Genomic DNA, 26,964 nt, shown 5'->3' on the forward strand with positions numbered 1-26,964 from the left:
AGGTGTGAATGCTATCAACTGAGCCAAGCTGGCACAAACGCTGGTGGTATTTGTTAAGCTAGATATGCTGACCAGAACATTGGAAGAACTTCCTGCACTTTGAGTAGTACCTTGGATGTTTAATGTCTACCTGAACAGATAAATGGGATATTAGATTAATGCCTCATCAAAAGGATGGTTTTGTTCCTCGGACATGTTGAGATAGTTCATATGTTAGCAATACACCCAATACATCGTCGTGTCAAATGTGGATGGATCGTCTGTTTTTTGCATCCAGAAAAGAATTGTTGACTATGTTCCTCCTCTTTTCACCTCCATACAGTTGATATTACCCATAAATATTCTGAATAAAAACCTGAACACAAAGGAAAAGGTCAGAGAACAGAACAAAACAAAAAAGGTGATATAGAAAACTAAAGAAAACCCAATAATATTGCAAATGGAGTAGGAAAATGCACCCAAGAGACAACAAATGAATATGCCTCAATCAAAAAGTCAGCTAGCTCTGAGCACCACTATAATGGCAGCTTTTATTGAGGGAGATCCTTACACATGTCAGGTGAAACATTGCTGTATGGTCATTAACAAGCTAACCTGCTGTTGCTCTTGTAATGTGCACCATTTAACCATAAGGAGCAACTTCTTTATGAGCATTACAAGTTTATGAATTTGACATTACATTCAATGCCAGAAATGCCTCAGCAATAGTGTTGAACTAACACATGATAACTTATCAACCACAGGAATTTTGGGACCTTAATAGCATTATACATTAATATTTAGTCATCGGCATTTCTTGGCCATAAAGAGTTTGATTTATTTTAACAGGGTTTTTGCACAATACTGAGGTTTTGTCAATTGCTTTCCCTTTTATCTAACTTTGTATCCAGTGAAGTTGTCAATTTATTGTTTTAAGCATTTTATCACAGGCAAGTTAGTTAAGAACGGTTTGTTTTACAGGAATCAAAGGTTACAGGAACTGACCTGCATTTTATATTCTAGGAAAATTATTTTGATTAGTTAAACTATAGTATTTCTAATGTGAATTATGCTCATCTTGCCAAAAATAGGCACCGACACAGCTTCACATGGCCTGTGAACCAGGCCTTTATTATAATTTTAGTCGCACAACTAAAATTAAATTCTATAAAATATAAAGACAAAATTCAGTTTCAACTCTAAAGGGGTCTGTTTTGGATGTTTCTGACTTCCAATTGTTTTGCTTTACAAATAAACAGAAGAACAGTGGAGATATATTCCCTAAAGAAAGAATAAAATCACCGTTGGGTTTTGGGGAAATGGGAGAACGATGGATTGACAATTGATGGTAACATCGTTTTATAATCCGATAAACCCCAATGTCAATTGTAGTTGGAGTCATGAGGAAAAATATGGTTTTATTTAAAATATAATTCAATTGTTGGAGCCTGTTACCCATCTGAAATATACTTTTCTTATCTATAGGCTGAACATTGTAAAAATAATTAAAATATGTATGTTAGAAACAATTACATGGACAGGAGTGTGTTTTAGGGACATACGTGTTAGAACCAAGACATGTTGATTAACCATTCATGCACTCTTACTGTTGTACAATGCCTTGTAAAACAACCCTATAGAGTGACTGAACTGGCATGCTAATGGGTGTGTACACAATTTATTAATATACTCTTATTTATAAAAACAATTACACATAATTTCTCTAAACCCTACAGGTTTTCTTTTAGTGTTGAGTGTGCTCATTGAAAAGGAGACAACAATGAGAGTTGAACATTTACAGTCACTGGCAGTGCCAAGAGTGAATAAGGCTTTGAGTATTTTGGCACAAGGTGAAGCTAAATGCAAAGCAATGACGTCATGGTAAAAAGTTCAATATTAGAATTAGTTTCCATATCTATTGATTACAAATGAAAAACAATTCTTCAGGGCATTTTCATATAGCAGTCAGGCAACTACATATCCTAATGCAAAAGAAAACTACAATTAAATTGTATTATTGTGAGCAGTATTGTTTTCATTAAGTAACACATACAGGATGGATAGTATTGTTCTGCCAAGCCATAATCAGGAAAAAAAAGCACATAACAGCAGGAGTCTTGTAATTACAAATATAGAAAAACAATCTGACTGTATAGAAAACAAGAGTAGTTACTGTTTTGCTATCACTATATTTGGCCATTTTCTGCACTCATTTTATATTTTTCATAAAATTGGAGTATATGTTAGAGGCATCAGGTAATCTTCAACATGTTCTATGGGTTTTTTGTTGCTGATATGAGTTCTCATAAAATAGATGAAATTTGATTGCATTTTAATTTGCTTTTTAAAAAAAAAACATGACTTTCCAAAGTGACAAGTGAAATTGTCCAGCAGTTTGTCGGGATTCATAATAGCCATCAGAATGTGAGAGAAGGAAATAAACCATCTTCCTTTGTATTCAGCAATTCAAGCTCATATTGGGGAGTCAAAAGAAGTGTTTTTTTAAACAATTTGTGGCACCAAGTTAACTTGAAGCATTCGGTTTTAATGAGCCAAAGTAATTTTGTGAAGATATGGGCCACAATTGATTATTTTAGCAATGTTAGAGGAGAATGGAGGTGGCAACTTATTCATTGTTGAGCATAAGTATAAGCATAGTCTATATAATAACCAATCCAATTAATGCTCGGACTAACACCTATTTGGAAGGAAAAGGATGTTTGCCTCAAGTTCTTTCCCCATATTTTACATCTGACACTAAACTCAAAATGTGCAGATAAAATCAGTAATGTTTCGCATGAAATTTGCTCCCACTTTAAATCCAACAGTTACTCTTGTCATCTGTTACATGATCCTTCTCTCATCTCTAGTCTCCAACCTCACTTGCTCACAAGCTTTCTTGCTTCTATTTTATCGACACTATTATGGTCATTGCTCCTCTCTCGTTCCACCCAAGGTCCAAATTCTCCATGCTGTATGCTCTTCCTTCTCCCTGGTTCCTCACTTTGTTGAAATCAATACTCATCGCACTCTCTCCCACTCTAAGTCATTCTACCTGAGCACTGTGAAATTGTGGCTCTCCTAACCTCCTCTCCCCTCCTACAATCTTCAGGCTTTTAAACCACAAGCTTGGCATTACCTACATACTACTTCCGAATTTACTTAATTTCTCTCTTTTCAAACTTAGTTTTATCCTCATTATGGTCCTTGGCCTTTCACCTCAGTTCCTCAATGAAACAAAACGGGAGGGAGACCCAAAAGTAGAGACTTATAACTTGTGCCCTTAATACATTTACTTGCCTGCATTTTTCGAAATATAGTTTGCCTATAGTACCACTAACATTTATAAAAGCTACCCAGCCTGTATTTAGCTTGTGACATTACCCCGATAGTAGTCAAATCAGCAAAGAAGCAGATTAAACAGCTGCACCCTTGCAGTCTATCCAATACACAATTCTTCAGGGATATTTATACCCACACTTCAAAATAGTGACTGATTAAAAATCTTCATCTTGCCCAGGCAAAAGACTTAGTGCGCTAAATTGGGCCGTGTAGCGCTCGTTGTTTCGGCGCTACACGGCCTCTCTGACATCCAAGATGGCGTCTTAGCTGCGCACGCATGTTTCCAGCGTGACTTGTGCCGGACGCCATCTTGGTATAGGAGTTACCGCATGTACAAATATCGAACGCTGGAAGCATGTGAAATAGGGAGAAAATGCGTGCAAACAATGTGCACGCTGATTTAAAGTGATGGACACCATTTTGGACCTTAACGCTCGACTCAATGCACAATCTTAACCCAGACCATCTGAACGTGTCTTAGAGTGCCTGGAGGACCCCCCCACCAGAGCTATTTAAAGGGGCCGTGCAGGTGTTGTAGGTTAGTTGCTGGATTATTGCTTCTGGCTGCTGGTGGAGTAGGAAGTGTTTTTTGAAGCTCCCTATACTTAGAGAGTTCCTACAGTACATTTGAGAGTGGTTTGGCAGGTACTGCCTTATGGTTCGGAAAGTTACAACCGTGGTTGAACAACGTTCCTGGTAACATTCCATGGGTGCTCTGTTGGGCTCCCACTGGGCACTGAGCACGTTGGGAGCGTGCAGAGAGGCCATGCATAGCAGGTCAAGCTGCGAGGAGATGGAGGACGAGGAGGCGCAGGGGACTGAGCAGGAGGCCCTATCCAATGAGGACCTTCCGGGATCAATTCTCTTACCTCCACATGAGGAGGATTGTATCCGACGCCTGAGGTTCACCAAGGAAGCCGTGACCGAGATCTGTCAACTGGTGCGGCCACAACTGCAGCCTCAGAGCAGGGCGAGGACAGCATTGCCTGTGGCTGGGAAGGTCACCGTGGAGCTGAATTTCTACGGCTCAGGTCCATTTCAGGCCTCTGCTGGCGACATGTGCAACATCTCACAGTATGCAGTGCACTGCTGCATAAGGGAGGTTACAGACGCACTGTACCAGATGAGGAACAGGTTCATCACCTTCACTCTGCTCAGAGACAAGCAGAATGAGTGAACACGGAGGTTTGCCCGCATTGCTGACTTTTCCATGGTACAGGGTGCCATTGACTGCACGCACAATGCCCTGCGTGCCCCGCATATCAACTCAGCTGTCTTGGTCAACCGAAACGGCTTCCACTCCCTGAACGTGCAGCTGGTGTGCAACCACATGCATCCCACCCTGGGAGCAGTCACGATGCCTTCGTCATGCGGCAGTCCAACGTGCCAGCTATCTTTCACCTGACTCGGCAAGTCAAAGGCTGGCTACTGGGCGACAAGGGCGATCCCCTCACGCCGTGGCTCATGACACCGGTCAGGAACGCATGCACACTTGCACAGCAGGCCTATAATGAGGCCCATGCTGCCACAAACAACATCGTGGAGCAGACCACAGGCCTCCTCAAACAACGCTTCCGCTGCCTGGACCGGTCTGGAGGAGCCCTGCAGTACTCCCCTGAGCGGGTGGGCAGATTCATGGTGGTCTGCTGCATGCTGTCCAACCGCGCCATCATGAGGGACCAGCCTTTGCCATTGATGATCGGAGAAGACCCTGAGCCGGAGGCGGAGGAGGTGGAAGAGGCGGAGGAGGAGGAGGAGGAGGAGGAGGAGGGGGTGGAGCTGGAAGAGGAAGTGGAGGAAGACGCAAGGGTGCAGCAGGAACCACATGCCTTGTTTGCAAGGGAACTGCGTGCTCACCTGATCCGTGCCCTCTATCAATAATTGGAACTACATCCCCAACTCACCAACAGCCCTACACTCCCCACATTTCCGCTCCCACAAGACAATCAAATCACCCTTCATCTGATTACACATTGTTTTCCCCCTCAGCTCACCGCACAAATAAAAAAAACCACCACCAAATGCAAATTCAATGAATAAATGAAATTATGGAAACAGAACAGAACTATTCACCCTTATGCATTCCCTTAGTGCCTGTTGTCCGTGTGCCTTTACCTATCCTAGTGCTCCTACGAGGTGCTTCCCCAGCGGCTGGAGCATAGGTGGTGGGAGGCTGCTGGCCTTCAATGGAGGAGCGTGCAGATGGCCTTGGAGGACGACCTCGAGCAGCTCTGGGCTGGGAGAGCCCGGCTTCAGACTGCGCCATCTCAGCATGGGCTGCAGCAGCCTGGCCTGGCTGGCCGATAGGCAACAACAGGGGCACCGGCGGACTGGCAGGGGTGGGAGCAGGAGTGCTGTCGTCCTGAGAGAGGACAGCAAGTCCGACTGCCATGGCGCCACTGCCACAGGGCATCACAGCACTCCAGCAATCCTGGTGATCGGCTGGAGAATGGATTGCTGGAGTGCTGTGACGCCCTGGAAGTCCCCTGAAAAGTCGTCCCCAGAGCCACGATAGCTGCTGTCTGAGCTCCAAATGCAGCAGTCAGACCTTGGATGGCAGATGTTTGTGCTGCAATGGATGCTGTGACATCAGTCATCAGACGCTGCATCATGGCGGGTTCCACAGGTGCGCTGATGGAGGTGACCACCTGTTCCATGTTGGAAAGGATGGGCTCCAAGCTCTGCGCAAAGCCCTGTGCCAAGTTGGAGCTGGACTCCTCCATGCTCCTTCTCATTATGCGCAGGCTTTCCAGTGCCTTGAGCATTTGTTGGTGTACACCCACAGCTGTCTTCTGTAGCCTGGCCCACCGAAATCCTCATCTGACTCCTCTGCAGCAGAACTAGTGAGCGACCTCGCCCTCCGGCTAGTTGGCTCCTGTGGTATCCGTTCCCCCCCGGCTCCTGCTCACTTGTGCTCGGTGTCTCACCACGTGCAGATCCCTCCTCTAACCTAACCTCTAAAGGACGCGCAGTGTCAGTCTCTGTGCTGGTGGAAGCAAGTGTCAGATCGAGTGACTGTGTGGCTGCAGTGTCCCCTCCTCCTCCTCGTCCTGCTCTTCCTTGGATGGTGCTGCCATGTATTCTTGGGTATCCGCAATGACAAAGGGAAACAGGTTGAGTTGTGGAGCGGAGAGAGGAGCAATTAAGATGTGCGTGCTGGCAGCATCTGCAGCACGTGAGTCAGAAACGATTATGGGAAAGCAGAGACCCCCTTCATCGGGACCTCCATGTTGTCACGGCTGCAGCGACGGCCCGCCCAATGATCCAAAGCACTGTCTCCTCTAGGGGGGTGAGGATGTGTAAGTGTCCCCGTCCACCCTCAGGTCTCTCCTGCTGCCGGGTGTCATGCGCCACTTTCTCCTGCATGACAGAGGACAGTGTGTCAGTGAGCATCATGCAAGATGTGTTGGTGATGTGCCTGTTGTGGTTGAATAGCTGCCAGTGTGTGTGACCTGTGAGTTGTGGTTGTGTGGCCTGCAAGTGTGGCCCAATGTGTGGGTGAGATGCAGCATGCTGAGTGCAGCATTGCGCATGGATGGGAAGAGTTTGTTGGTGGGTGGGTGACAAGGGGTGTGATGCGTGGAGCAGTGGTGCAGTTGGTAGGATGTGTCACTTGACACTTGCATTCACACACCTTGACTACTCATGTCAAATCATTGAACTTCTTTTGGCACTGCACCCACGTGCGTGGTGCAATGCTCCTGGCGTTCACTCTCTGCGCCACAGCCTGCCATTGCCTGCGGAGCTGCAGTTTGGAGGGTCTCTGGCCACTCTGCAGGTACATGTTGGCCTTCCTTTCGTCCACCCCTTCCACCAGGGCCTCATCGGAGGCCCTCTCTCACGCCGGTCCTGCTATCCTCGTGACCATCTTTCCCTCCTCCTAGTGAACTGTGTACCAGCCATTTGAAATGTGCACCTGCATCTTTAAGAGGTGCAGGCTGCTGATGACGTGCGCTGTGCACGCCCCATTTCCAACTTCCTCATTCGCCGGGAAGCCTCTCAGCAGCGCAGGTAGTGCTGACTGCACAGAGATATCATGATAAGTAGCAGGCAGCACAAAGTTCTCGTGTTGCCTGCGTAGGGGCTATCGGGCACGGGGTACTAGCGCATCGTACTACCCCCCGTCCGAAAACGGCCCTTATCCAATTTTTTCCCCCTTGCAAACTACATAAAACATATCTAGGAACTTGAACACACACAATGTTGGAAGGTCAGAAATCTCACTAACAAAAGATTTGTAGAGACTGAATTAGAAGTTCTGGAGGAAGCATACAGGCACCTTTGAAAACTACTGCCTTAAAGTGAATAAATGCAATTGATTATGATGCAATACAATGAATAGTTAGTGTAGCACTGACATACTGCAGTGCTGTAATTGAATGTTTACTTGCATTTCAATTCACCTTAACAAATGCTTCCCAATTATTCAGTCTCATCCCTGTGATGGTGGCACCAGCAATGGAATAGGAGGGCAAAGTCTCCCTAATCATTGCATAATTGGAAAAGAGAGTCAATCTCAGTCAGGCCAAACTGCAATGTCTTCGAATGTATTCTAGTTCATCAAGTAGGGTCTTCGAATGTATTCTGGTACATCAGGTAGGGTCTTCCAATGTATTCTGGTGCATCAGGTAGGGTCTTCCAATGTATTCTGGTACATCAGGTAGGGTCTTCCAATGTATTCTGGTGCATCAGGTAGGGTCTTCCAATGTATTCTGGTGCATCAGGTAGGGTCTTCCAATGTATTCTGGTGCATCAGGTAGGGTCTTCCAATGTATTCCGGATCATCAGGTAGGGTCTTCCAATGTATTCCGGTGCATCAGGTAGGGTCTTCCAATGTATTCCGGTGCATCAGGTAGGGTCTTCCAATGTATTCTGGTACATCAGGTAGGGTCTTCCAGTGTATTCCGGTGCATCAGGTAGGGTCTTCCAATGTATTCTGGTGCATCAGGTAGGGTCTTCCAATGTATTCTGGTGCATCAGGTAGGGTCTTCCAATGTATTCTGGTGCATCAGGTAGAGTCTTCCAATGTATTCTGGTGCATCAGGTAGGGTCTTCCAATGTATTCTGGTACATCAGGTAGGGTCTTCCAATGTATTCTGGTGCATCAGGTAGGGTCTTCCAATGTATTCTGGTGCATCAGGTAGGGTCTTCCAATGTATTCTGGTACATCAGGTAGGGTCTTCCAATGTATTCTGGTGCATCAGGTAGGGTCTTCCAATGTATTCTGGTGCATCAGGTAGGGTCTTCCAATGTATTCTGGTGCATCAGGTAGGGTCTTCCAATGTATTCTGGTGCATCAGGTAGGGTCTTCCAATGTATTCTGGTACATCAGGTAGGGTCTTCCAATGTATTCTGGTGCATCAGGTAGGGTCTTCCAATGTATTCTGGTACATCAGGTAGGGTCTTCCAATGTATTCTGGTGCATCAGGTAGGGTCTTCCAATGTATTCTGGTACATCAGGTAGGGTCTTCCAATGTATTCTGGTGCATCAGGTAGGATCTTCCAATGTATTCTGGTACATCAGGTAGGGTCTTCCAATGTATTCTGGTGCATCAGGTAGGGTCTTCCAATGTATTCTGGTACATCAGGTAGGGTCTTTGAATGTATTCTGGTGCATCAGGTAGGGTCTTTGAATGTATTCTGGTGCATCAAGTAGGGTCTTCCAATGTATTCTGGTACATCAGGTAGGGTCTTCCAATGTATTCTGGTACGTCGGTGAAGCATCTGCCAATGTATTCTAGTACATCATAAGGGTGATCCTACTAGAAGACATTGGGTGGGAATTTTTGAGGAAATATTGACTAGAATAATGCTGTGGGATATTTTTCATACACCAGGATTAATCTTTGTAATTTTAAACACTAGTTTCATTCTCAATCTATTATTAAAAATCTTTTATTTATACCGAGTATTGATTACATCAATTGGAATTAACTTGAATGACCTTAAAAGGATTTAAATTAAAATCAGTGGAGATAGAAGGATGATTCAACAGTGGGCTCCCTCACAGTACTGCAGGCAGCAACCCTTCCATACCTGTACCCCTGCCACCATTAGCACTCCCAGTTTAAACAAAAATCACTAAAAATAATCCAAAATAAACAAATGTTTAACCTCATGATGACACTCTTTTTAAGATACTCCTTCAAGGGCAGAATTATGATGTAGAATCCTGAAAATTGAACAGGAAGTGGATCCACATTTTTGTGTTCAGTAACAATGTAGTTCTCACATTCTTCCAAAATTGCCTGTTTATAAAATCATGTGATGAAACATAAGTTGGGCACAGCCCACAGCCAATTGAAAATATGTAGTTGATATTAGAGAAATTTTCCATCAACCTTTCAAAAGGATACATGAAGTGATTAAACAGACATTAAGCCTGTTTAGAGAGAGAGAGACTGAGAGAGAGAAAAGAGAGAAAATATGGGGTTGAGATTAGTCAAAGATGGACACGTTTGTTAGACCAAATGGCCTTTTCCTGTTCTTAAAGTTTCCTATGAGATGTGGAGATGCCGGTGATGGATTTCCTATGAGACATTAGCCACTGAAAATCAGTTGAGATGGAATAAATTAACACAAATGCAAATGTCCCAAATAAGGCCAATAAGTTGAAAGCAGAATGATAGGAAGTCACTGAAATACCAAGAATGAAAAGTAATTTTTTTTTGCTAACTGGGTATCTGACACTTTTTGAAACCCATCATGTTTAGGAGTATACAAACCAAGTTAATGAGAAATCCAGACAGAGAGACCTACTGCAGGTCTGATATGGAATGAATAGTTTCTCCACAGGGACACATCCCATTTATCCAGAGAGGACTGATCTGGTTCCAATCTTCCATCATCAGCTGTTGCCTTAATCTTACCCCTAGGATAGTTACTAAGTTGATCATTACCCAAATGACAAGTGCAGGTTGAGTCCTCGCAAGATGAATAGCTGTACCTGGAATTCGAGAATGGCATGATGAGCAGCACAACTCACCAAAAAACGTGTTCGTGCATTGTCACCATCCGCCTGAATACAGCATGGACACACAGTATAACTGGAAAAGATAAAAGTCCATAGTGCTCTTCACCCAAAGACTAAAGTTGGCAGCTGCCAGAACTCCCAGATACTGATATGAATAAATACAAGGAAGATCAACAAGCACACACAGATTTATTAGAATTTATATCAATTAGCAAAGGAACTACTTGTAGTTTTCTAGTTATATGATCTAGCCGACCAAATCACTTAGCTACTGCCCCACGGCAGTTAGACTTCACTTTTATCTTTTGGGAGGTAATCTAAAACGGATTGGAATATGTTCAACAATGTTAGATCACAATCACTGACAACAAACTGGCAATCAATTCAGTTCACAGGCCAGCTTTAAAAGATCTTCTTGCCCACTGTCATGTTTGGCACAGAATCATTAGGCAATACCATAAATCTCTTGGCTATACATATTCTAATCAGAAACTGTGATTTGAAAGATTCCACCAGAAGTAGATAGTTCTCCGTGTAACTTATATATTTTTAAAACTCTCTCCGATTCCAAAATTTGCACTTTCTCCCACTTCCGGCTTGGGCAGATGACTTGTTCCCTGTTCTCTGCCAAGAGTGGTCTCCAATTTTTGGTTCCTCTATCAGTAGATGTGTCTCTTGCTTGACACTTAAAGTGACGCAGGCAAGATTGAGAACTCACTATGTGGGAAATTGCAGGAGAGAACCTACATGCTGTCACGTCACAGCGCAATACATCAATGTATTAATGCACTGCACAAATATGTAGCCTTTCCCTTCCAGGGAGGTTGTTGAAATAACAGAAGTCCTGTGACAATTTACATAGAAGTAGTCAGTGCATCAGGTGTTAACATGACAATGTACATTCACAGCATTTACACAGGAGTCAGCTGAAAATTAGGTATTAACATTAAAAAAAATATTTTTTTTACAGCAAAAAAAATTTACTTAACTGCTGTACTTATTCAGTTAATAGGAATAAATACAGTGACTGATTTGGAATTTTAAAGCTATTTTCATTTAACAATATGGTTGACACCAGTCTGGTTGGATTTTTGACTACAGTATGTTGCAATTTCTAAAATGCAAACCGAACAGTAAAAGTCTGATTTTTAAAACGAACGTTCCTTCTATTCCTTGTTACTTCCATTATTTATTAAGATTTTCCATGAACTTGCTGCATAAGAAAAGCAAATATCAGACCTTGAGCTGTGACCCCACGGCCACTGTCCTTTATACACGGCACAATCCTACTTAAACATAAATATTCATAGAGTTGACGAAATACATTCCAAAAAAATTATTTTGGATGAAATGTTAAACCGAGGCCCTGTCTGCCCTCTCAGGTGGATGTAAAAGATCCCATGGCCACTATTTCAAAGAAGAGCAGGGGCGTTCTCCCTGGTGTCCTGGCCAATATTTATCCCTCAACCAACACCCAAATACAGATTATTTGGTCATTATCACATTGCTGTTTGTGGGATCTTGCTGTGCATAAATTGGCTGCCACGTTTCCTACATTACAACAGTGACTACACTTCAAAAAAGCACTTCATTGGCTGTAAAGCGCTTTGGGACATCCCGAGTTCATGAAAGGCACTATATAAATGCAAGTTCTTTTTTTCTTTCTAACTGGAACGTGATATTTCTGGTAATATGTACCATGTGCTATCAGCAAAGCAAAAAAAAAAGTCTCCAAACACCTTAAAATTGCCCTTGTCATTACAGAGAAATGTTGTCCAAACTGTGGTGCACCCTTGAATCTCATACCCTGTCGAGGTCACGGAGGCTATCCTGTCACCAACTTCTGGAGACATGAAGGAAAATGCATATTTTTTCAGGTTGGTTTTTCTGCCTTTCTAAAACACATGTTTTCATGCACACATCATCAGGTAGTACAAACATACATGTATTTACTGAAGAGACATTTGGATTATTGACTTTGATTGCGTTTTAGAAAAAGCAATATGGCGTGTGCAATTACAGGCAAGAAAGGTGCAACAAATGGACACAGGGTGTTGTTCATTTGAATACGTTTCTAATAGTTTAGTTAAAAGTCAAAATGTTTTTTAAAAAATTAATGTAGGGCACTTTATTGACTGCGTTGATCTTTTTTTAAAAAAAAACACTGTTTTAGTTCAATAAAGGTTTCCCAAAGATACAAGTTGCAATCACGAAAAAAAATTGGAAAAAAATAGCAATTTTGAGTCAACATGAAAAAAAGGACTGTACTAAAGAAATATGTGAAAGATAAATAAAATGGAAAAACAAATTTCTAAGAGGTATATAAGCACAAAGCAGAAAAATTCCTTCAATTTTGTTCACAGAAAATGACATATATTCTTGATTTAAAAGAAGACATATTCTACATTTGCTACAAGCGCCTTGGGATGTTTTAACATAGAAAATAGGAGCAGGAGTAGGCCATTCGGCCCTTCGAGCTTGCTCCACCATTCAATATGATCATGGCTGATCCTCTATCTCAATACCATATTCCTGCTCTCTGCCCATACCTCTTGATGCCTTCTGTGTCTAGAAATCTATCTCGCTCCTTCTTAAATATATTCAGTGGCTTGGCCTCCACAGCCTTCTATGGTAGACAATTCCACAGGTTCACCACCCTCTGAGTGAAGAAATTTCTCCTCATCTCAGTCCAAAATGTCCTACCCGATATCCTGAGACTGTGACCCCTCGTTCTGGACCCCCCCAGCCAGGGGAAACATCCTCCCTGCATCCAGTCTGTCTAGCCCTGTCAGAATTTTATACGTTTCAATGAGATCCCCTCTCATTCTTCTAAACTCGAGTGAATACAGGCCAAGTCGACCCAATCTCTCCTCATACGACAGCCCTGCCAAATCAGGAATCAGTCTGGTGAACCTTCGCTGCACTTCCTCCATGGCAAGTATATCCTTTCTTCGTTAAGGAGACCAAAACTGCACACAATACTCCAGATGTGGTCTCACCAACGCCCTGTATAACTGCAGTAAGACATCCTTGCTCCTGTACTCAAATCCTCTTGCAATGAAGACCAACATGCCATTTGCCTTCCTAATTGCTTGCTGCACCTGCATGTTTGCTTTCAGTGACTGGTATACAAGGACACCCAGATCCTTTTGTACATCAACATTTCCCAATCTATCACCATTTAAATAATATTCTGCCTTTCTGTTTTTCCTTCCGAAGTGGATAACTTCACATTTATCCACGTTATACTGCATCTGCCATGTATTTGCCCACTCACTCAACTTGTCTAAATCGCCTTGAAGCCTCTTTGCATCCTCCTCACAACTCACGATCCCACCTAGTTTTGTGTCGTCAGCAAACTTGGAAATATTACATTTGGTTCCCTCATCCAAATCATTGATATATATTGTGAATAGCTGGGGCCCAAGCACTGATCCTTGCTGTACCCCACTAGTCACCGCCTGACACCCTGAAAAAGACCCATTTATTCCTACTCTCTGTTTCCGGTCAGTCAACTAATTTTCAATCCATGCTAGTATATTACTGCCATGTGCTTTAATTTTGCACACTAACCTCTTATGTGGGACTTTATCAAAGGCCTTCTAAAAATCCAAATATACCACATCCACTGGTTCTCTCTTATCTATTCTACAAGTTACATCCTCAAAAAACTCCCTTTCATAAATCCATGTTGACTTTGTCTAATCCCGTTGATATTTTATAAATCTCCTGTTATCACATCCTATATAATAGACTCTAGCATTTTCCCTACGACTGATGTTAGGCTAATCGGTCTGTAGTTCCCTGTTTTTTCTCTCCCTCCTTTTTTAAATAGTGGGGTTACATTTGCCACCCTCCAATCTGCAGGAACTGTTCCATAATCTATAGAATTTTGGAAGATGACAACTAATGCATCCACTATTTCCATGGCTACCTCTTTTAACACTCTGGGATGCAGATTATCAGGTCCTGGGGATTTATCAAATTTCAGTCCCATTAATTTCTACAGCACTTTTTTTTACAAATATTAATTTCCTTTAATTCCTCCTTCTCACTAGACCCTTGGTTTCCTAGCATTTCTGGGAAGTTATTTGTGTCCTCTTCCGTGAAGACAGAACCAAAGTATTTGTTTAATTCTATGCCATTTCCTTGTTCCCCATTATAAATTCTCCCTTTTCTGACTGTAAGGGACCTACATTTGTCTTCACTAATCTTTTTCTTTTTACATACTTTGTATAGAAGCTTTTACAGTCCACTTTTAAGTCCCTTGCAAGTTTACTCTCATTTTTCCCATCGTAATCAATCACTTGGTCCTATTTTGCTGAATTCATTTTTTTTATTCGTTCATGGGATGTGGGCATCGCTGGCGAGGCCGGCATTTATTGCCCAGCCCTAATTGCCCTTGAGAAGGTGGTGGTGAGCCGCCGCCTTGAACCGCTGCAGTCTGTGTGGTGAAGGTTCTTCCACAGTGCTGTTAGGAAGGGAGTTCCAGGATTTTGACCCAGCAACGATGAAGGAACGGCGATATATTTCCAAGTTGGGATGGTGTGTGACTTGGAGGGGAACGTGCAGGTGGTGTTGTTCCCATGTACCTGCTGCGCTTGTCCTTCCAGGTGGTAGAGGTCGTGGGTTTGGGAGGTGCTGTCGAAGAATCCTTGGCGAGTTGCTACAGTGCATCCTGTGGATGGTACACACTGCAGCCACTGTGCGCCGGTGGTGAAGGGAGTGAATGTTTAGGGAGGTGGATGGGGTACCAATCAAGCGGGCTGCTTTGTCCTGGATGGTGTCGAGCTTTTTGAGTGTTGTTGGAGCTGCACTCATCCAGGCAAGTGGAGAGTATTCCATCACACTCCTGACTTGTGCCTTTTAGATGGTGGAAAGGCTTTGGGGAGTCAGGAGGTGAGTCACTCGCTGCAGAATACCCAGACTCTGACTTGCTCTTGTAGCCACAGTATTTATATGGCTGGTCCAGTTAAGTGTCTGGTCAATGGTGACCCCCAGGATATTGATGGTGGGGGATTCGGCGATGGTAATGCCATTGAATGTCAAGGGGAGGTGGTTAGACTCTCTCTTGTTGGAGATGGTCATTGTCTGGCGCGAATGTTACTTGCCACTTATGAGCCCAAGCCCGGATGTTGTCCAGGTCTTGCTGCATGTGGACTCAGACTGCTTCATTATTTGAGGGGTTGCGAATGGAACTAAACACAGTGCAATCATCAGCGAACATCCCCATTTCTGACCTTATGATGGAGGGAAGGTCATTGATGCAGCAGCTGAAGATGGTTGGGCCTAGGACACTGCCTTGAAGAACTCCTGCAGCAATGCCTTGGGGCTGAAATGATTGGCCTCCAACAACCACTACCATCTTCCTTTGTGCTAGGTATGACTCCAGCCACTGGAGAGTTTTCCCCCTGATTCACATTGACTTTAATTTTACTAGGGCTCCTTGGTGCCACACTCGGTCAAATGCTGCCTTGATATCAAGGGCAGTCACTCTCACCTCACCTCTGGAATTCAGCTCTTTTGTCCATGTTTGGACCAAGGCTGTAATGAGGTCTGGAGCCGAGTGGTCCTGGCGGAACCCAAACTGAGCATTGGTGAGCAGGTTATTGGTGAGTAAGTGCCGCTTGATAGCACTGTCGACGACACCTTGCTGATGATTGAGAGTCGTCTGATGGGGCGATAATTGGCCAGATTGGATTTGTCCTGCTTTTTGTGGACAGGACATACCTGGGCAATTTTCCATATTGTCAGGTAGATGCCGGAGTTGTAGCTGTACTGGAACAGCTTGGCTGGAGGCGCAGCTAGTTCTGGAGCACAAGTATTCAGCACTACAGCCGGGATGTTGTCGGGGCCCATAGCCTTTGCTGTATCCAGTGCACTCAGCCGTTTCTTGATATCACGTGGAGTGAATCAAATTGGCTGAAGACTGGCTTCTGTGATGGTGGGGATATCGGGAGGAGACCGAGATGGATCATCCACTTGGCACTTCTGGCTGAAGATGGTTGCAAACGCTTCAGCCTTGTCTTTTGCACTCACGTGCTGGACTCCGCCATCATTGAGGATGGGGATGTTTGCAGAGCCTCCTCTTCCCGTTAGTTGTTTAATTGTCCACCACCATTCAATACTGGATGTGGCAGGAATGCAGAGCTTTGATCTGATCCGTTGGTTGTGGAATCGCTTAGCTCTGTCTGTAGCATGTTGCTTCCGCTGTTTAGCATGCATGTAGTCCTGAGTTGTAGCTTCACCAGGTTGGCACCTCATTTTTAGGTACGCCTGGTGCTGCTCCTGGCATGCTCTTCTGCACTCCTCATTGAACCAGAGTTGATCCCCCGGCTTGTTGGTAATGGTAGAGTGAGGATTATGCCGGGCCATGAAGTTACAGATTGTGCAGGAGTACAATTATTCTGCTGCTACTGATTGCCCACAGCGCCTCATGGATGCCCAGTTTTGAGCAGCAAGATCTGTTCTGAATCTATCCCATTTCGCACGGTGGTAGTGTCACACAACACGTTGGATGGTGTCCTCAGTGCGAAGACGGGACTTCGTCGCCACAAGAACTGTGCGGTAGTCACTCCTACCAATACTGTCATGGACAGATGCATTTGCGACAGGTAGATTAGTGAGGACGAGGTCAAGTAGGTTTTTCTCTCGTGTTGGTTCACTCACCACCTGCCGCAGGCCCAGTCTAGCAGCTATGTCCTTCAGGACTCGGCCAGCTCGGTCAGTAGTGGTGCTACCGAGCCACTCTTGGTGATGGACATTGAAGTCCCCCACCCAGAGTACATTCTGTACCCTTGCTACCCTCAGTGCCTTCTCCAAGTGGTGTTCAACATGGAGCAGGACTGATTCATCAGCTGAGGGAGGACGGTAGCTGGTAATCAGCAGGAGGTTTCCTTGCCCATGTTTGACCTGATGCCATGAGATTTCATGGGGTCCAGAATCAATGTTGAGGACTCCCAGGGCCGCTCCCTCCTGACTGTAGATCACTGTACCGCCACCTCTGGTGGGTCTGTCCTGCCGGTGGGACAGGACATACCATGGGATGGTGATGGAAGAGTCTGGGACGTTGGCTGAAAGGTATGATTCTGTGAGTATGGCTATGTCAGGCTGTTGCTTGACTAGTCTGTGGGACAGCTCTCCCAATTTTGGCACAAGTCTCCAGATGTTGGTGAGGAGGACTTTGCAGGGTCGACTGGGCTTGGTTTGCCGTTGTCGTGTCCGGTGCCTAGTGGTCCGATGCCGGGTGGTCTGTCCGGTTTTATTCTTATTATGACTTTTTTTAGCGAAATTTTAAACTGCTCCCAATCCTCAGGCTTGCTACTTTTTCTGGCAACTTTATACAACTCCTCTTTGAATCTAATACTATCCTTAATTTCTTTTGTTAGCCATGGTTGGGCTGCTTTTCCTTTTGTGTTTTTGCACCAAAAAGGAATGTATAATTGTTGAAATTCATGCATTCGTTCCTTAAATGTTAGCCATTGCCTATCCACTATCATGCCTTTTAATGGAGCTTCCCAATCTATCACAGCCAACTCACTCCTCATACCTTTGTAGTTTCCTTTGTTTCGATTTAGGACCCTAGTTTTGGATTGGACTTCTTCACTTTCCATTTTAATGAAGAATTCTATCATGTTATGGTCACTCTTCCCTAAATGACCCCACACAACAAGATTATTAATTAACCCCTTCTCATTGCACAATACCCAATCTAGGATGGACTGTTCCCTGGTTGGCTCCTCAACGTACTGGTCTAAAAAAACCATCTCGTACACATTCCTGGAATTCATCCTCCACAGTATTATTGCTAATTTGGTTTGGCCAGTCTATATGCAGATTAAAGTCACCCATGATTACTGTAGTACCCTTGTTACATGCATCTCTAATTTCCTGTTTGATCCCATCCCCTACATTACCACTACTGTTTGGAGGCCCATAGACAACTCCCACCAGTGTTTTTTTGCCCCTTGGTACTTCTTAACTCCACCCAGACTGATTCTGCATCTTGATTTTCTGAGCCAATATCCTTTCTCACTATTGCTCTGATTTCATCCTTTACTAACAATGCCACCCCACCTCCTTTTCCTTTTTGCCTGTCCTTCCTCAATATCGAATACCCTCGGATATTCAGCACCCAGCCTTGGTCACCCTGCAGCCATGTCTCTGTAATTGCAATTATATCATATCCGTTTACATCTATTTGCGCTGTTGATTTGTTTACCTTATTACGAATGCTTCGTGCATTCAGATACAGTGCCTTTAGATTTGTCTTTTTAACATTTTTAGACATCTTAACATTTTTTTGTACTATGGCCCTATTTGTCTTATTAACATTTTTTCTTACCCGGACCCTATTTGTTGTCTTTTGTTTGTATGCTCTGTCCTTTCCTGACACAATCTGGTTATCCTTACCCCAGTCACTTTCCTGCACTGCTTCCTTGTCTTTTCTCTTCAGCATTCTAGATTTCTCTCCACCAGGACCCTCCCCACCCCCCCCCCCAACCTTATTTTGTTTAAAGCCCGATCTACCTCCCTAGTAATTTGATTCGCTGGAACTCTGGTCCCAGCCTGGTTCAGGTGTAGTCCATCCCAACGGAACAGCTCCCTCTTTCCCCAGTACTGGTGTCAGTGCCCCACGAATCGAAACCCACTTCTCCCACTCCAATCTTTGAGCCACACATTCACCTCTCTGATCTGATTTACCCTGTGCCAATTTGCTCGTGGATCAGGTAATGATCCAGAGATTATTACCTTTGTGGTTCTGCTTTTTAATTTCATCCCTCGCTGCTCAAACTCTCCCAACAGAACCTTTTTCTTAGTCCTACCTATGTCATTGGTAACGACGTGGACCACGACAGCTGGATCCTCCCCCTCCCACTCCAAGTTCTTCTCCAGCCCGGAGGAGATGTCCGTTACCCTGGCACTCGGTGAGCAACACAGCCTTTGGGACTCTCGCTCTTGGCTGCAGAGAACAGTGTCTATCCCACTAACTATACTGTCGCCCACTACAACCACCTTCGTTTTTACTCCCCCCCACTTGAATGGCTTCCTGTACCACGGTGCCATGGTCAGTTTGCTCGTCCTCCCCGCAGTCCCTGCACTTGTCCACAAGGGTTGCAAGAACCTCGAATCTATTGGACAAGCGCAGGGACTGAGGCTCCTGCAATGCTACCCCCTGGATCCTCGTACCTGCCTCACTCGCAGTCACACCCTTCTGTCCCTGACCACATGCCAATTCTAAAGTATTTAATCTAAGGGGTGTGGCTGCCTCCTGGAGCAAAAGGTCCAGTTAGCTTTCTCTCTCACTGGTGTCTCGCAATGTCTGCAGCTCCTCAACTCGGAGCCGAAGTTCCTTGAGCCGCAGATGTCATCGCCCTGGACAAAAACGTCCACAAGCTCCCACATATTGCAGCAGCAACACATCTCCTATTCTCCCATTACTTTTAATTTATTTATTTAATTAATTTAGTGTTAATCGAATTATTTACCTTGTTGAATTTTAGATTAATTAAATTAAGTTTAATTTTTAAAATATAGTTATATGCTTTATGTTACCTTAAAACTTAGCCCACAGTCACTACCAATCACTTACCTGCCTCACCTGTGACGTCCCACTGCAGTTTTCTCTTATTGCAGATCTGCTGCTGCTCAGGTCCACCGCCGCTCTGCCGAAAAAGTTGGGAAGAGCAAGGCAAAGCAAAGGAGCACCTCCTTCCCCCACTTCACCGAACTCCCACGCTTACCAAACTCTCAAGTTGCTCACTCAGTGCTGGTTGCACTCACAGGCCCCTGTATTTCTACTGTTTGTGACTCAAATGAGTCAGCCCCGCTTTGCTACTGTTTCAGGAACCAGTTTAATCTAGCTAACCAATTAACTAACTAGAGCAGCTCTCCAGTAGGAGAGCTTGCTTATTTGTCTCTGTTTAAGCCTGACAGAAACTTAAAAGTTTAAAGTTTAAAATTGAACTTAAACAGTTGATCTTACTTAAAAGTTAATAGCAATTAATACGTTAACACTACGTTAAAGGCGCTAAACAAATGTAAGTTGTTGGTTAACACCATTGTTAAAATTAACTAATTTACTTTTTAGGTCAACTTTTTTAAATACTCCATTAGTTCATAACTGCACCCCCCCCCCAATGATTGTTAGTTTTGCTAATGAGAACAGCACCTTTAATGTAGTAAAATATCCCAAGGCGCATCATAGGAGTGTTATCAAACAAAATTTGACACTGAGCCACATAAGGAGTTATTAGGATACAGGTGACCAAAAGCTTGATCAAAGAAATGTTTTAAGGAGCGTCTTAAAGGAAGAGAGAGAGGCAGAGAGGTTTAGGAAGGGAATTCCAGAGCTGAGGGCCTAGGCAGCTCAAGGCACAGCCGCCAATGGTGGAGCGATTAAAATTGGCGATGCGCAAGAGGCAGGAATTGGAGGAGCGCAGAGATCTCGGAGGGTTGTAGGGCTGGAGCAGGTTACAGAGATAGGGAGGGGCGAGACCAAGGAGGGATTTGAAAACAAGGATGAGAATTTTAAAATCAAGGTGTTCCTGGGCCAGGAGCCAATGTAGATCAGCGAGCAGAGGGGTGATGGGAGAACGCGACTTGGTGCGAGTTAGGATACAGGCAGCAGAGTTTTGGATGAGCTCAAGTTTAAGGAGGGTGGAAGATGGGAGGCCAGCCATGAGAGCTTTGAAATAGTCGAGTCTGGAGGTAACAAAGGCATGAATGAGGGTTTCAGCAGCAGATGAGCTGAGGCAGTGGCGGAGACGGACGATGTTAGAGAGGTAGAAGTAGGCGGTCTTGGTGTTGGAGCACATATGTGATCAGAAGCTCATCTCTGGGTCAAATAGGACGGCAAGGTTGTGAACAGTCTGGCTCAGCCTCAGACAGTGGCGAGGGAGAGGGATGGAGTTTGTGGCTAGGGAACGGAGTTTGCGGCTAGGACCAAAGACAATGGCTTCAGTCTTCCCAATATTTAGTTGGAGGAAATTTTTGCTCATCCTGTCGGACAAGCAACGTGACAGTGGAGGGGTTGAGAGAGGTAGTGGTGATGTGGGGCTGGGTATCATCAGCGTGTATATGGAATCTGACATTGTGTTTTCGGATGATGTTGCCGAGGGCAGCATGTAGATGAGAAATAGGAGCAGGCCAAGGATAGGTCCTTGGGGGACTCCAGAGGCAGCGGGAAGAGAAGCCATTGTAGGTGATTCTCTAGCTACGACTGGATAGATAAGAATGGAACCAGGCAAGGGCAGTCCCACCCAGCTGGATGACGGAGGAGAGGTGTTGGAGGAGGACGGTGTGGTCAACCGTGTCAAAGGCTGCAGACAGGTCGAGAAGGATGAGGAGGGATAGTTTACCACGGTCACAGTCACATAGGATATCATTTGTCGATTAAGCAATTGAAAGATCCATTAACAATGTGTAACACCAGCTCAAGTTCTCTTAAATCAGCAGCTAATTGTCTTCATTTATCATCAGTCTTTAGGCAAATTACAAGCCAGAACCTAGTCTTATTTTCATCTTTGATTATTTTATACACAGCAATGTGATTATACACAAATCTTGCAGCTAGCAGCACAGATCAAAGCGTGAAAGGCATTAAAAAAGAGAGCCAATTTTTTCGTGCTGGTTTCTTTTGACTTGAAGCCAAAAATTTTATATGGATCTCACAGTTTGCAATCTTTGCTCACCATAATAACTAACCTTTGACTGACCTTAGTATTTAGAGCAGACTTGCTGGCCTTAAGGGACAAATTAGTTTAAACACAGTTCCAACTTAGCAGCAGAATAATACATCACAGCACACGGTATAATGGTCCCTCTTACTAGGAGCAACACCTGAGGGGATTTGCTGGTACAGTTCCCATCACTTATAGCGAGCCTGTTGGTGTTAACACGATTTACCCGTTATATGCAGTGGACGGTAAAACCATAATAGGTTGCAGCAATGAAACAGCATGTCGTGGTCGAACGTAACCAACAGCCTATCCGTGCTGAAAATCGCATCTGGCATATTTTTCTGCACGTACTGAAAAAATTTCACATGCAGATTTAAAAAAATCATGTTTGATGCAGCATGCCCGAGGTCTCCACTTTCCAACTGCCTCTCGTAATTGTTAGCAGTTGCATCCGATTCCATACCAATGCTAAGATTCTCAACACGAAGGTAATCACACTCTAGCAAGGTACAAACAGCTAATTGAAGCTGCTTGAAGAACTGACTTTACCTGAAATCAGCAGAAGTCTTTAATCCCCTTGTACTTACCGATTTAAAGAGGAGCGAAGAACTTATTGAACTGCCTGAAATAGCTGGTGCCTTTAAGGTTATAAGCATTGCCTTTGTAATTGACTCCTATGGTAATTGTCAAATGGTTAGCTCTAGTTGCCTGATATAGGCGGCAGCCTGTGATAAGCGTGGACACTATAATTGATGAGGAGTGTACTAATAAAATAATAGTAAATGTCAGGAGAAATTCAGTGTGAATAAGTCCTAAATATCTAAAGCACCACCACCAAATAAGTAAATGGCTGGTAATTTCCTCAGAACTGCTCCTGCCATGTTTGCATGTGTAAAAGAGGTTTCTGCTGCACTTCTGGCGAAGTTACAATGGCAGAGCGGGAGCACCTCTGACAAAATTCCTGGCCATTGCTTTGAATTTTATTCATGATAGGATGAAGCGTATTCATTGCCCATTAGTTAGAAAGTAATAGGTTCAAACAACACTCTGGGATTTGAGTACATAATCTGGGATGATGCTCCAGCATAGTACTGAGGGAGTGCTGCAATCTTTGAGATATCATCCTTTGGAAGTGACATTAAACTGAGGCCTTGTTTGCCTGTTCCAAATGTACGTTAAAGAGCCCATGGCACTACTCGAAGAGTAGGGATGCTTCCTCATGTCCTAGACAACATTCTTCCCATAACCAACACCATTAAAACCGATTGGCCAAACTGGTCATTCATCTCTATACTGCTTATCGGATCTCGCTATGCTCAAAATGGGTTGCTATATTTGCGTCACTGAACGTCAAAGTAATTAATTATACATGATGTTCTTAGAAACTTTTCTGAAATGTGAGGAGGAAAAGTCCTTTTTCAGTAAGTACCTGATTTCACCCTTTTAATTCCTTAATTTATTATTGTTAGTGGTAGAATTGCTATTATAGCATTAAATGGAAGATGGTAGTGGTTGTTGGAGGCCAATCATCTCAGCCCCAGGGCATTGCTGCAGGAGTTCCTCAGGGCAGTGTCCTAGGCCCAACCATCTTCAGCTGCTTCATCAATGACCTTCCCTCCATCATAAGGTCAGAAATGGGGATGTTCGCTGATGACTGCACAGTGTTCAGTTCCATTCGCAACCCCTCAGATAATGAAGCAGTCCGAGCCCGCATGCAGCAAGACCTGGACAACATCCAGGCTTGGGCTCATAAGTGGCAAGTAACATTCGCGCCAGATAAGTGCCAGGCAATGACCATCTCCAACAAGAGAGAGTCTAACCACCTCCCCTTGACATTCAACGGCATTACCATCGCCGAATCCCCCACCATCAACATCCTTGGGGTCAGCATTGACCAGAAACTTAACTGGACCAGCCATATAAATACTGTGGCTACGAGAGCAGGTCAGAGGCTGGGTATTCTGCGGCGAGTGACTCACCTCCTTACTCCCCAAAGCCTTTCCACCATCTACAAGGCACAAGTCAGGAGTGTGATGGAATACTCTCCACTTGCCTGGATGAGTGCAGCTCCAACAACACTCAAGAAGCTCGACACCATCCAAGATAAAGCAGCCCGCTTGATTGGCACCCCATCCACCACCCTAAACATTCACTCCCTTCACCACCGGCGCACTGTGGCTGCAGTGTGTACCATCCACAGGATGCACTGCAGCAACTCGCCAAGGCTTCTTCGACAGCACCTCCCAAACCCGCGACCTCTACCACCTAGAACGACTAGGGCAGCAGGCGCATGGGAACACCACCACCTGCACGTTCCCCTCCAAGTCACACACCATCCCGACTTGGAAATATATCGCCTTTCCTTCATCGTCGCTGGGTCAAAATCCTGGAACTCCCTTCCTAACAGCACTGTGGGAGAACCGTCACCACACGGACTGCAGCGGTTCAAGAAGGCGGCTCACCACCACCTTCTCGAGGGCAATTAGGGATGGGCAATAAATGCCGGCCTCGCCAGCGACGACCACATCCCGTGAACGAATAAAAAAAAAAAAAAAATGGTTATAGTAGACTTACCTGTACATACCTGATTTGTCCAGTATGTCTGATGTAAACAGACAAATCAGGTTTGATATAGTGCATGCCATTTAATATAACAGATATAGTACAAGAGGGGCTGGTGGTTTGGGTCAGGGAGGTTTGGAGAGACAGGTTGGGTCTTCAGTGGTGCAGACCAAATTTGGCATCATATAATGACCTAGATCAGCACAACAAAGGTTGCCCACATCCTTGGATTCTGCAATTCGAAATCTTTCAGGAGATCCTGGCTGATCAGGAAAAAAGAGTTTACAGTCCTAGTATTTTGTAATAACCAAAAATTTCAGACAATTGGTCCAGCTTTAAGGATGCTTAGCTCCATATGGAAAATGGAAGTTCCTAAAGCTCAATGTCAACAGGAAGAATTGCCAGTTCAAGGTATTTCCTTTCACTCAAAGATTGACCCCCGTCCCTCATACATTTACAAAATAGAATATTTGTTGTAGTCCTGTATACCTGTAGTACTTGCACTAGTATTTAGGTGATTGATTCTTCAAAATAATTTGGTAAGAGATATCATGGACAAGGGTCCATTGAGCTCTGTGTCTATCTGAGCTTCTGCTTTCAACTGTGAGAAATCTCAGTCAAAGCTCTTGAAATTGAAAGATGCCTATTTTTGGACAACTTTGGAAACTAGCTCCCTGCCACAAAACATTTTTCCATTCTTCAGTTAGTCCAATTGCAGAAACCATCGATGTGGTAGATTGAAAACTCAAAAGCATTCTGGGGCAGGTAGGGGGGGGGTCCGCATGTTTTTTTAAAATTTTGGGTGTTTTGTAATTTGTCATGGAGGACATTAGGGCCCAAAATCTAGTTTATGTCCGACAATATCCACAATGATCGTGACATAATCATTTCAAGCTCATCAAGTGATAATACTTGATGATCAAGACAGAACAGTTGTATTTTATATAACCAGATGCCTCACAGATCTGAAAGTGCTCTGGCACTTGAAACTAAATTCATAGGAACAACATCTAAAATATAGCACTTTTGTCCAATGCTGTTGCATATTTTCATGCCCTAAATTTCTGAACTACAGATTTTTTTTGCTCGGCAGGCCAAAGGTGTACATGATCACCCCAGACCGGAGACGAAGACAGAAGCTGAAGCAAGGAGGTCAATCAACAAAAAAAGACCATATAGTGAAAATGGTTGCTATAAAGACAAAAGAGGGGAACTGCAGGTACAGTGTGCATTGTGGTTAATTGTTCCATACAAGCGGTGCGGGAACTGTGGGAGACCGTATAAATAGGATATCTTAATGCCAACAATGAGTAACATAAACGTAACCAACGAGCGGAGAAACAGTGCTCGAGTCAACCTCACTAAAGGCAGTGGTTTAAAGTTATTTGTTTTTATTGGGCATCAAAGTCTCTGGCCGTCACACTTGGTAGCCTGCCAGAAAGTTTAATAACTAGCTCAATCAATACGTTCAATGCACAGGAAGGAAAGCACGAGTCCAATCCCAAACATCATCAGCAACATTTATCACGTTAAATGATGCATTCTTTATCAAAGGGACAGAGTTATAAAATTAATAGCATAAAACATTCATCTTACAGCTAACAAAGAAACATTGAACCAGCAGTGCTTGATTGAACAAGACACTAAAATTGCACATCACTAGGTTCAGCCTGAATGAGCAGTTAGGAAGTAATATGGAATAAGGAACAAAGGTGCAAAGTTTGTGATGGGAAATTAACATGGCGGCTCAGTCTTTCCAATGTTAAGTTGAAGAAAGTTCTTGCAGATCTCTGACATGATGTTAGGCAAGTAATTGAATAGTGCAGTTGTAGTCCCGGAGTTGATGCTACTGGTGGAGAGTTAGAATTGGACGTTATCAGCATACATGACGCCAATTCTATGCCTACGAATGTCAGCAATAATCTTTCTTATTTAACATCAGAGGTGATGTTTCAAAGAACTTGCTGAGGACCTGTAACAACTTCAGACTATCAACCCAGTTTGTAAGTAGTGAAAGGATCTATCCTTGGACCCCTCCTTTTCCTCTTTGCAACAGCATCTGCTGATATGGGGTCAGCTTCCATATGTTCGCTGTCTTCAGTCCCCCACCACAAACTCTATACACAAGGAAAGAGTGGATCAAGACTGGAATCCTGGGGCATTTAAAGTGGCCATGTAGGGTGGGAGGAAAATCACTACTGAGAAGTGATGTTTTCTAAATCATTCTTCCATTGTTGCCTAAGGTGTTAAAACGGGTTAACTTTTTATTTCCTGTGAAAGAATCATTTAAACTTCAAAGTAAAAAAAAAGCGTCCTTATTATTCAGAAAATTTCTTGTGGCCTTGAGTTTTCTATTCATCACCCCATCTACACATAAATAATCTTACTTATTTAACATCAGAGGTGACATTTCAAAGAACTTGCTGA

The 26,964-nt window shown here is 44.0% G+C and overlaps 1 protein-coding gene across 3 annotated transcripts in view; it reads left to right on the top strand.

Annotated features, from left to right (window-relative positions):
• Positions 1-26,964, top strand: part of LOC137321325 (chorion-specific transcription factor GCMa-like) — a 42,774-nt gene that overhangs the window by 12,033 nt on the left and 3,777 nt on the right. For all 3 annotated transcript variants that reach the window (XM_067983698.1, XM_067983700.1, XM_067983699.1), the window contains exons 4-5: positions 12,059-12,171; positions 25,631-25,756. In XM_067983698.1, the coding sequence (XP_067839799.1) occupies positions 12,059-12,171; positions 25,631-25,756 (239 nt within the window). The remainder of the gene's footprint in view (positions 1-12,058; positions 12,172-25,630; positions 25,757-26,964) is intronic.

This window comes from Heptranchias perlo, chromosome 5, assembly GCF_035084215.1.
Source record: "Heptranchias perlo isolate sHepPer1 chromosome 5, sHepPer1.hap1, whole genome shotgun sequence".
NCBI lineage: Eukaryota > Metazoa > Chordata > Chondrichthyes > Hexanchiformes > Hexanchidae > Heptranchias > Heptranchias perlo.